The sequence below is a fragment of the Mya arenaria genome, chromosome 13, assembly GCF_026914265.1.
Source record: "Mya arenaria isolate MELC-2E11 chromosome 13, ASM2691426v1".
Lineage (NCBI taxonomy): Eukaryota > Metazoa > Mollusca > Bivalvia > Myida > Myidae > Mya > Mya arenaria.
Genome location: NC_069134.1, coordinates 29998404 through 30010749, shown reverse-complemented (window position 1 = coordinate 30010749; position 12346 = coordinate 29998404). Strand labels below are relative to the sequence as shown.

At 37.7% G+C, this 12346-nt stretch overlaps 1 protein-coding gene across 2 annotated transcripts; it reads left to right on the top strand.

Moving 5' to 3' along the window:
• The first annotated feature begins 2871 nt into the window (after positions 1–2871).
• LOC128214840 (probable low affinity copper uptake protein 2) lies at positions 2872–12075 on the top strand. Of its 2 annotated transcripts, none has more exons than XM_052921517.1 (4): positions 2872–3364; positions 4074–4137; positions 10202–10310; positions 11513–12075. In XM_052921517.1, the coding sequence occupies exons 1-4, from the start codon at positions 3332–3334 to the stop codon at positions 11901–11903; spliced, it is 597 nt and encodes a 198-aa protein (XP_052777477.1). In that variant the 5' UTR covers positions 2872–3331; the 3' UTR covers positions 11904–12075. The 2 variants fall into 2 exon arrangements, with proteins under 2 accessions (XP_052777477.1, XP_052777476.1); XM_052921516.1 differs by having other exon boundaries at positions 2872–3543.
• The last annotated feature ends 271 nt before the right edge of the window (positions 12076–12346 follow it).

Below are 12346 nucleotides of genomic sequence, written 5' to 3'. Positions count from 1 at the left end.
CCAAACCGTCAGTAGCCCACACTTTTCAACATGGACAAAACGGCTGACAAACCCAAACCGTCAGTAGCCCACACTTTTCACCATGGACAAAACGGCTGACAAACCCAAACCGTCAGTAGCCCACACTTTTCAACATGGACAAAACGGCTGACAAACCCAAACCGTCAGTAGCCCACACTTTTCACCATGGACAAAATGGCTGACAAACCCAAACCGTCAGTAGCCCACACTTTACCACATGGGAAAATGGCTAACAAACCCAAACCGTCAGTAGCCCACACTTTTCACCATGGACAAAACGGCTGACAAACCCAAACCGTTAGTATCCCACACTTTTCAACATGGAAAAAACGGCTGACAAACCCAAACCGTCAGTAGCCCACACTTTTCACCATGGACAAAACGGCTGACAAACCCAAACCGTCAGTAGCCCACACTTTTCAACATGGACAAAACGGCTGACACACCCAAACCGTCAGTAGCCCACACTTTTCAACATGGACAAAACGGCTAACAAACCCAAACCAGAGCATCCCTCACTTTTCACCATGGACAAAACGGCTGACAAACCCAAACCGTCAGTAGCCCGCACTTTTAAACATGGACAAAATGGCTGACAAACCCAAACCGTCAGTAGCCCACACTTTTAAACATGGACAAAATGGCTGACAAACCCCAACCGCCAACCGGCCATGCAAGCCTGGGAAACATAATTACTTTTTTTTCAGACATAGTACAAATACAAAATATCACAGTAGTTTTTTGGTGAATGAACTCCTCCTTTCGGTGTTACAAGTACACACATTTTACAACATGGAAAAATGGCTAACAAACACAAAACGCCAGTAGACCACACTTCACGAGATGGACAAAATAGCTCACAAACCCAAACCGCCAGTAGCCCACACTTTACCACATGGAAAAATGGCTAACAAACACAAACCGCCAGTTACACACACTACCACATGGAAAAATGGCTAACAAACCCAAACCGTCAGTAGCCCGCACTTTTCAACATGGACAAAACGGCTGACAAACCCAAACCGTCAGTAGCCCACACTTTACAACATGGAAAAATGGCTAACAAACCCAAACCGTCAGTAGCCCACACTTTTAAACATGGACAAAATGGCTGACAAACCCAAACCGCCAACCGGCCATGCAAGACTGGGAAACATAATTATTTTTTACAGACATAATACAAATAGAAACAGTAGTTTTTGGGAATGAACTTCTCATTTCGGTGTTACAAGTGCACACACTTTACAACATGGAGAAATGGCTAACAAACACAAACCGCCAGTAGACCACACTTAACGAGATGGACAAACTAGCTCACAATCACAAACCGCCAGTTACCCACACTTTACAACATGGAAAAATGGCTAACAAACACAAACCGCCATTTACCCACACTTTACAAAATGGACAAAATAGCTGACAAACCCAAACCGTCAAAATATGTTTAACAAACAAAGTACACAAAGAAAAAAAAATCACAGTAGTTTGTTGGGAATGGACTTCTCCTTTGGGTGTCATATGACCTTTGAAAAAAATATTTTTAGTATTTAGATTTACCAAAGGGTCACCCCTACAAATGATCTAGCATAAAATAACTGTAAGTTGTTTTAATTTAACAATCTCAGCAAAAAATGCTATTTAGGCATTTCTAGATTTTCTGATATTTTTAAACTGCAGTTATTCATAGTTAATTAATAGGTGGAATGGTCCCTTTCATAAATCTGAACACTTTTTTTTATAAATATTTTAAGTTGAATGTCACTATTTTTTAAAGGTCATATGCTACCAAAGCAGAAATTCATTCCAACCAAACAACTGGAGAAAAATGGCCAACGTAAACTTATCTGATTTGTTTAGCGAATATGATACCAAAAAGGTACACTTATATTTTCTACTAGATATACATGTAACTGGTTTAGATGTCAGTGCGATGACATGGTTGGTTAACCGTTGGTCCTCAAGCCAAAGCATTACACCACCACCCATATCGCATTATTTAAAAGCGAAAACAGTTATACACAAAGTTTGAATTTAGATACGTTTACACATAAAGGCAGAATTGTACGCCACTATTGTAAAAAAAAATGTAACAGGTTGAATATCATTGAGTCTTTTCTATGTGTCTACATCCGCATGGACGCACAACCAATGGGCAGCCGGATGCGCACCTAATACGCAATAGATTTGGCTCGAAAACGTATGGAAATCGTGACAAATTTCTGTTTAGCCTCGCTATCAAGCAAAATATACGAAGAATGAAACTGCTAATCTTTCTGTATCTAATTTGCTTTCTTTTAGTTCATAGTTTATTGATAAAGCCTGTTTCATGATTGCACATGCATATCAAACATTTATACTTGCACTGGTAATTTGTATAGATAAAACTTGACGTTTATATTGTATAACACACAATGAGTTATGACGTCATTGTTTATTTCAATATTGCACTCCTATTGGATAAGCGCGACGTCATTAAATCAATGATATTCGATGATACAAATATCAGCTATTTTTTATACAAACGTATGCTGTTGGTAACATTTCTAAAATACAGAAGAGGTCGCGCACTTCATGGAGTTTGCTTGCGTGCCCTACTGAGTTCATACAGTATAAACGCAAGAAAAATGCGAACGTTATCTTTAAGTGAATGCTTATGCAGTTACCAGTCGCGACTATTGAAAGAAAGAGACCTTTAAACTGTCAGACGATCTTATCATTGAAAACATGCATTCTTTCTAATATTTGCGGTCACATGGTATATTTTGTAACCTTGCGATGTTTATTTTCTGATACTATTCTTTTTTATACACACCCACAATGCATTTGTTCTATCGAAGTAGTTTTTTATGTGCGTTGAGTTTAAAAATAGAGTAAATATTTAAATACGTGTTACTAATTGTAGCCAGTGAGGTATAATCATTGTTACATATCTTTTCATGCGTTTGAAATTGCAGTCGTCAAATTGTTCCTTTACAAGCATTGATTTTAACTTTCTTGGCAAATGATTGAATGTCAAAAAGTGGGAGGCATCTAATAACGACACGTTTGTTTTATTCAGAAAATGGAGGGATATTTGCTAGTGTGTTATGGAATACCAAAAAAAATAGATAAAATTTACAAAAAAATAATAGAAAAATAAATAGTAAAAATAAAGTAGTTAAAAAAGCAAAACCGGAAAAACAAGTGTTTTTTCCCGTAAGAAAGAAAATGTATTGTTTCGTGGAAACAGACAGGGCAGAATAAATTGAAATCGACAGTAGCTACGTATAGGACACGACTATAGTGCATATAAATATGACACGTGCTCGGCATGAACAAATGGAGATGGATTATATGCAGCAAGGTAACATGAGTCATGAACACATGAAAATGGGCCATAGTCACATGATGCACGAGAAAATGGGCCATGATCCCATGATGCACAGGAAAATGGATCATGAACACATGATGCACGGGAATATGGGTCATGAACACATGATGCACGGGGACATGGAACACAACAAAATGCACCATATGTCTCCGGTATGTTATTGGCTATGTTTCATTTCATCTGTCAAATATACGAATGAAAACGACAGAAATGCAGTTTATATTGTAAACGACACGAGATAGATCTATTGTTTTACATTTGAATAGAAAAAGAGGATGTGTTCGACTCGAGTGGATTTTTGTAGATTCTGATTTCAATATCTGCAAAAAATCCACGAGAATCGAAGTCGACCTGCCGGATCAAAATTCAGTAGTAATAACTCTGTTAGTATATACTCAAATATGTATTTATACTGTTAATCACTTAAAAGACACGTTATTACATTAAAAAATGCTTACGTACTATTTTGTTTTATGACGTCATTTAAACATCGCGCAATGATATTTGTTATTAAGTGACGTCAGCAGAGGGGAAAACGACCGTATGAATGCACTACTACGTAGAATAAAGACACACGTATTCTGCGATAAATGTTTTACTTAAATATTATGACACGTAAACTTACATAATAAAGCCTTTTTTCTTTAAATAATACTTAAAATGGTCCATTATTCCTTTCCAGTACTTCACATTACATTTTCAAGGCGATTTCCTCATCAAAGATGTGAAGATTTCAGCTCCAAGTGGTAAGTACTCTTGTACAAAAGGCGACTGTAAATAAATTGCTCGATTTTTATCCCTGCTCGCCAACCCTTAAAGCTGCACTCTCACAGATTGAAAGTTTTGACAACTTTTTCATTTTGTTTTGTCTTGGAACGAGCCAATTTTTAGGAAAATCCATGGAAACCAGTAATATAAGACTGCTGACAAAACATTAGATCGCAGATTTTTATATTTAAGTTAAAAAAAACTGATGTATTATGCATTTTTCTTAAACCGTTAGTAACGTTAGTAGCGGTTTAAGCCATTAAACATTAATTTTCGAACGGAAATATGAAATTCTGCATTCTGATCTTTTGTCAGCAATCTTTTACCATTGGTTAACAGATATTTACGCAAAAAGTGCTCATTCCAAGACAAAAAATAAAAATAAAAATATGTAAAAAATGGTTAATCTGTGAGAGTGCTGCTTTAAATTTTACCAACTCAAATACAAAATGTTGAACCAACATGGCTTGCTAGGGTCTGTATTTGAATATCCTGGCCTTCATTCAGACCCACGTTGTCGATGTATACCATTCACATGTGAGAAGGAGAATTGTTTCGAAAAGTTGTTATAAAAACATAGAAAACGGTGATCTAAGAAAATATAAGAATTAAAATGTCACCTGCAATTTCTGTATGAAAGAGTAAAATAGTTATAATATAAATGTTTTTAGATGCATTACCGAGAAACCGTACGCCCAAACACGAGCGAGTCCCTTTAATAAAGATATAAATAACCTTTCCATGATTCACTTGAGGTTTGGTATAGACATAATTCCTATATGGTCTGGTGTAGGCTCTTGTTTATATACCTGTGTTTTAAATACAGCGCCAATATCTGTGATAGGTCTAGTGTTGGCCCTTGTTTATATACCTGTGTTCTCATTGCAGAGCCAGTGTCTGTTATAGGTCTCAAGTAGGCCCTTGTTTATATACCTGTGTTTTAATTACAACGCAAATATAATAAAGGTCTAGTGTAGGCCCTTGTTTATATATCTGTGTTTTAATTGCATCGCCAATATCTGTTATAGGTCTAGTGTAGACCCTTGTTTATATACCTGTGGTTTAATAACAGCGCCAATATCTGTTATGGGTCTAGTGTAGGCCCTTGTTTATATACCTGTGTTTTAATTACAGCGCCAATATCTGTTATGGGTCTAGTGTAGGCCCTTGTTTATATACCTTTGTTTTAATTACAGCGCCAATATCTGTTATGGGTCTAGTGTAGGCCCTTGTTTATATACCTGTGTTTTAATTACAGCGCCAATATCTGTTAAGGGTCTAGTATAGGCCCTTGTTTATATACCTGTGTTTTAATTACAGCGCCAATATCTGTTATGGGTCTAGTGTAGGCCCTTGTTTATATACCTTTGTTTTAATTACAGCGCCAATATCTGTTATGGGTCTAGTGTAGGCCCTTGTTTATATACCTGTGTTTTAATTACAGCGCCAATATCTGTTATGGGTCTAGTATAGGCCCTTGTTTATATACCTGTGTTTTAATTACAGCGCCAATATCTGTTATGGGTCTAGTGTAGGCCCTTGTTTATATACCTTTGTTTTAATTACAGCGCCAATATCTGTTATGGGTCTAGTGTAGGCCCTTGTTTATATACCTTTGTTTTAATTACAGCGCCAATATCTGTTAAGGGTCTAGTATAGGCCCTTGTTTATATACCTGTGTTTTAATTACAGCGCCAATATCTGTTATGGGTCTAGTGTAGGCCCTTGTTTATATACCTGTGTTTTAATTACAGCGCCAATATCTGTTAAGGGTCTAGTATAGGCCCTTGTTTATATACCTGTGTTTTAATTACAGCGCCAATATCTGTTATGGGTCTAGTGTAGGCCCTTGTTTATATACCTTTGTTTTAATTACAGCGCCAATATCTGTTATGGGTCTAGTGTAGGCCCTTGTTTATATACCTGTGTTTTAATTACAGCGCCAATATCTGTTAAGGGTCTAGTATAGGCCCTTGTTTATATACCTGTGTTTTAATTACAGCGCCAATATCTGTTATGGGTCTAGTGTAGGCCCTTGTTTCGATACCTGTGTTTTAATTGCAGCGCCAATATCTGTTATAGGTCTATTGTTGGCTCTTGTTCCGATACCTGTGGTTTAATTGCAGCGCCAATATATGTTATAGGTCTAGTTTAAGCCCTTGTTCCGATACCTGTGGTTTAATTGCAGTGCCAATATATGTTATAGGTCTAGTGTAGGCCCTTGTTCCGATACCTGTGGTTTAATTTTAGCGCCAGTATCTGTTATAGGTCTATTGTTGGCCCTTGTTTCGATACCTGTGTTTTAATTGCAGCGCCAATATATGTTATAGGTCTAGTGTAGGCCCTTGTTTCCATACCTGTGTTTTAATTGCAGCGCCAATATCTGCTATAGGTCTAGTGTAGGCCCTTGTTCCGATATCTGTTGTTTAATTACAGCGCCAATATATGTTTTAGGTCTAGTGTAGGCCCTTGTTTCCATACCTGTGTTTTAATTGCAGCGCCAATATATGCTATAGGTCTAGTGTAGGCCCTTGTTCCGATATCTGTTGTTTAATTACAGCGCCAATATATGTCATAGGTCTAGTGTAGGCCGTTGTTTATATACATTTGTTTCAAATACAGCGCCAATATCTGTTATGGGTCTAGTGTAGGCCCTTGTTTATATACCTGTGTTTTAATTACAGCGCCAATACATGTTATGGGTCTAGTGTTGGCCCTTGTTCTTATACCTGTGTTTTAATTACAGCGCCAATATCTGTTATAGGTCTAGTGTAGGCCCTTGTTTATATACCTTTGTTTTAATTACAGCGCCAATATATGTTATAGGTCTAGTGTTGACCCTTGTTTATATACCTGTGATTTAATTACAGCGCCAATATATGTTATTGGTCTAGTGTAGGCCCTTGTTTATATACCTTTGTTTTAATTACAGCGCCAATATATGTTATAAGTCTAGTGTTGACCCTTGTTTATATACCTGTGATTTAATTACAGCGCCAATATATGTTATAGGTCTAGTGTAGGCCCTTGTTTATATACCTTTGTTTTAATTACAGCGCCAATATCTGTTATAGGTCTGGTGTAGACCCTTGTTTATATACCTGTGATTTAATTACAGCGCCAATATCTGTTATAGGTCTAGTTTTGACCCTTGTTTATATACCTGTGTTTTAATTACAGCGCCAATATATGTTATGGGTCTAGTGTAGGTCCTTGTTTATATATCTGTGTTTTAATTACAGCGCCAATATCTGTTATGGGTCTAGTGTAGGCCCTTGTTTATATACCTGTGTTTTAATTGCAGCGCCAATATATGTTATAGGTCTAGTGTTGGCCCTTGTTTATATACCTGTGTTTTAATTGCATCGCCAATATCTGTTATAGGTCTAGTGTAGGCCCTTGTTTCGATACCTGTGTTCTAATTGCAGCGCCAATATCTGTTATAGGTCTAGTGTAGGTCCTTGTTTATATACCTGTGTTTTAATTACAGCGCCAATATATGTTATAGGTCTAGTGTAGGCCCTTGTTTCGATACCTGTGTTTTAATTGCAGCGCCAATATATGTTATAGGTCTAATGTTGGCCCTTGTTCCGATACCTGTGGTTTAATTGCAGCGCCAATATATGTTATAGGTCTAGTGTAGGCCCTTGTTCCGATACCTGTGGCATAATTACAGCGCCAATATATGTTATAGGTCTAATGTAGGCCCTTGTTCCGATACCTGTGGTTTAATTGCAGGGCCAATATCTGTTATAGGTCTAGTGTTGGCCCTTGTTTCGATACCTGTGTTATAATTGCAGCGCCAATATCTGTTATAGGTCTAGTGTTGGCCCTTGTTTCGATACCTGTGTTATGATTGCAGCGCCAATATATGTTATAGGTCTAGTGTTGACCCTTGTTCAGACACCTATGGTTTAATTGCAGCGCCAATATGTGTTATAGGTCTAGTTTAGGCCCTTGTTTCGATACCTGTGTTTTAATTGCAGCGCCAATATATGTTATAGGTCTAGTGTAGGCCCTTGTTCCGATACCTGTGGTTTAATTGCAGCGCCAATATATGTTATAGGTCTAGTGTAGGCCCTTGTTTCGATACCTGTGTTTTAATTGCAGCGCCAATATATGTTATAGGTCTAGTGTAGGTCCTTGTTCCGATACCTGTGGTTTAATTGCAGCGCCAATATATGTTATAGGTCTAGTGTAGGCCCTTGTTTATATACCTGTGTTTTAATTTTAGCGCCAGTATCTGTTATAGGTCTAGTGTTGACCCTTGTTCCGATACCTGTGGTTTAATTGCAGCGCCAATATATGTTATAGGTCTAGTTTAGGCCCTTGTTTCGATACCTGTGTTTTAATTGCAGCGCCAATATATGTTATAGGTCTAGTGTAGGCCCTTGTTCCGATACCTGTGGTTTAATTTTAGCGCCAGTATCTGTTATAGGTCTAGTGTAGGCCCTTGTTTCGATACCTGTGTTTTAATTGCAGCGCCAATATATGTTATAGGTCTAGTGTAGGCCCTTGTTCCGATACCTGTGGTTTAATTGCAGCGCCAATATATGTTATAGGTCTAGTGTTGGCCCTTGTTTATATACCTGTGTTTGAATTGCAGCGCCAAGATATGTTATAGGTCTAGTGTTGGCCCTTGTTTATATACCTGTGTTTGAATTGCAGCGCCAATATATGTTATAGGTCTAGTGTAGGCCCTTCTTTATATACCTGTGTTTGAATTGCAGCGCCAAGATATGTTATAGATCTAGTGTAGGCCCTTGTTTTTATACATATGTTTTAAATACAGCGCCAATTGTTATGGGTCTAGTGTAGGCCCTTGTTTATATATCTGTGTTTTAATTACAGCGCCAATATTTGTTATGGGTCTAGTGTAGGCCCTTGTTTATATACCTTTGTTTTAATTACAGCGCCAATATATGTTATATGTCTAGTGTTGGCCCTTGTTTCGATACCTGTGTTTTAATTGCAGCGCCAATATCTGTTATAGGTCTAGTGTAGGCCCTTGTTTATATACCTGTGTTTGAATTGCAGCGCCAATATATGTTATAGGTCTAGTGTAGGCCCTTCTTTATATACCTGTGTTTGAATTGCAGCGCCAAGATATGTTATAGATCTAGTGTAGCCCCTTGTTTTTATACATATGTTTTAAATACAGCGCCAATTGTTATGGGTCTAGTGTAGGCCCTTGTTTATATATCTGTGTTTTAATTACAGCGCCAATATTTGTTATGGGTCTAGTGTAGGCCCTTGTTTATATACCTGTGCTTTAATTACAGCGCCAATATCTGTTATGGGTCTAGTGTTGGCCCTTGTTTCGATACCTGTGTTTTAATTGCAGCGCCAATATATGTTATATGTCTAGTGTTGGCCCTTGTTTCGATACCTGTGTTTTAATTGCAGCGCCAATATCTGTTATAGGTCTAGTGTTGGCCCTTGTTTATATACATGTGTTTGAATTGCAGCGCCAATATATGTTATAGGTCTAGTGTAGGCCCTTCTTTATATACCTGTGTTTGAATTGCAGCGCCAAGATATGTTATAGATCTAGTGTAGGCCCTTGTTTTTATACATATGTTTTAAATACAGCGCCAATTGTTATGGGTCTAGTGTAGGCCCTTGTTTATATATCTGTGTTTTAATTACAGCGCCAATATTTGTTATGGGTCTAGTGTAGGCCCTTGTTTATATACCTGTGCTTTAATTACAGCGCCAATATCTGTTATGGGTCTAGTGTTGGCCCTTGTTTCGATACCTGTGTTTTAATTGCAGCGCCAATATCTGTTATAGGTCTAGTGTAGGCCCTTGTTTCGATACCTGTGTTTTAATTGCAGCGCCAATATCTGTTATAGGTCTGGTGTAGGCCTCGTTTATATACCTGTGTTTTAATTACAGCGCCAATATATGTTGTACGTTTGGTGTAGGTCCTTGTTTATATATACCTGTGTTTTAATTACAGCGGCAATATCTGTTATAGGTCTGGTGGAGGCCCTTGTTTATATACCTGTGTTTTAATTACAACGCCAGTATCTGTTATAGGTCTGGTGGTAGCGATGATATCGGTGGTGGTACTAACAGCGCTGTTGGAAGGCATCAATTACTGGTTCCTCCTCAAACAGGCTGCCAGGCCAGCGACCTTTGCCAACAAGTACGCAATCAACATAAATGAAAGCATAATAATATAATTTAGTTTGCGATAGTAAAAATAAATGTCTGGTCAAAGTTTCAGTTAGCGACTTTCGAATGAAGACATCCATCGTCGTATACCCATAGGCTCTTCTTGCATGAAATAACGGTCCGCGTGTAAACCATCTTTTTGTTTTTCATTTTTTATAATTGAAAGTAATATAAAATGGAAAATGAGTATACAAATTATTTTTCGTTTTTCTTATGACTGACCTTTAACGTTTTGGCTGACTTCAGATAGTAGTATTGTTATAGCCTATGGTGTTCGGGATCTGTCCAAATTCAACAAATACGATATCATTGTCCTGTTTCCTGTTCATTAATTCTGTTAAAACGCATCATAAATCTTTAAACAATATATAACGTCATTCGGAACATCTCGGTCATTTTCCATCGAAAACAACCTCGGATGTATCCGGACGGTTTTCAATCTTAGAAATCTTTTCATTTAACTATGCTGTAAGTAGATCGAGTAATGATTTCAATTTAGCAGTTCAATTCAATGACTTTACTCTTGGGAATCTGATTTAGCTAAGTAAGAATGCAATTCAATGACAACCAATTAAAAATCAATAATACAAACTACACGTTAAAATACTAAATTTATCAAACTACTTCTACTGATATACCGGCATACATAGAAAATTTGTTTCTGCGAATTCCGCCTAGTGCAAAACGGTCGTATTCCACTCCGCTGACACAATAAGTATTATTGCGCCATGTTAAAATGACGTCATCAAGCAAATTAGTTATTGTTAAATGAAATTTAGTTTGTTATAACGTGTCTTCTAGGTAATTGATAAACAAAATAATGTATATAACTCCAGGGTTACTAGTATTGAGTTTTGATCCGAGAGGTCGTATTGGACTCTCGTGGATGTTTAGAGATTTTGAATTCTCGATAAATCGGTATCTGCAAAAATCCACTCGAGTCGAGTACAACCTCCTGGATCAACACACCGTACCCTTTTGTATCTATAGATGCAGATGACGATAATTTTTCAACATTTTGGTCAACAGTTGGAGTTCAACAACATCGGTCGTCGGAGGCTGTCGTGCACTAAAATCTCTAGAATTAATTTAACACTATCTTAAAATATCCTTAATTTGACCGTTAATTATTTTCAGAGCAACAGAAGTCACCTGATAATTTTCTTATTTCAGATCGAAGCGTTCCAGTTCTCTAGTGGACGGCAGTCTACACGTGCTCTACGCCGTCCACAAGATGCTGACAGTAGCCCTCAGTTACACAGTGATGTTATGCGTCATGTCAATGAACGCTTGGATTCTCGTGGCGGCAGTTATTGGGGCTGGGGTTGGTTACCTCCTCTTGCGACCGGCCGTCGCCTCCTGCTTTCCCGTCAGTGTGCCCGTGAAAAATGTGAGGGAGGTCAAGGTCGACGCGAATCGAGTTAACGGAACGGTTGGAACGGAAGAAGGGGAAATGGACAGTTTTCTAGAGGAAGATGATTCAAAGAACGCTAATCATGTGATTCATAATAACTTTCCGACTGATGGGCTGTTGCAAAACTATCCATGTGTCGAAACTGTTTAGTAATTTATTCCGTATATTATCTATATACATTGTTAAAATGTGATTTCCCATCAGGCAGGCACACGGCGTCAGTTTTGACGAAGCTTACCTAAAGGCAGTCGTTGGCTTTAGGTAACAGAGCATAAACGGTATACATACAACTATGTATTATTTTATTAAAGTGTTAACCCTGTTGCATGAGAACTTGTGTATTTTTCTCCGTCTTGATAGCAACATGTTGTTGTCAAATGATATATCCAGTGGCGTAGCTGCCGTTACGCACAATACGCCCGTGCGTACATTTCGTCGCACAAGTCAGAAAATATTTGGGGCCAAAAATGCAATAAAAACTAAAGGGTTTGGGAGCTGAAGCGTTCGCGGACCGCCTTTTTTGAATATGTGAGACAGTAAAATCTTTTAAAAAATCCTATTATTCAGTAAAAGCCTCATTTACCGTTTAATTG

Coding starts and splice junctions, on each gene's coding strand:
- LOC128214840 (XM_052921516.1), top strand. CDS start 3,316: ATGACACGTGCTCGGCATGAACAAATGGAGATGGATTATATGCAGCAA. Junction 4,138..10,201: donor GAAGATTTCAGCTCCAAGTG/GTAAGTACTCTT, acceptor TATCTGTTATAG/GTCTGGTGGTAGCGATGATA. Junction 10,311..11,512: donor CCAGCGACCTTTGCCAACAA/GTACGCAATCAA, acceptor TTCTTATTTCAG/ATCGAAGCGTTCCAGTTCTC.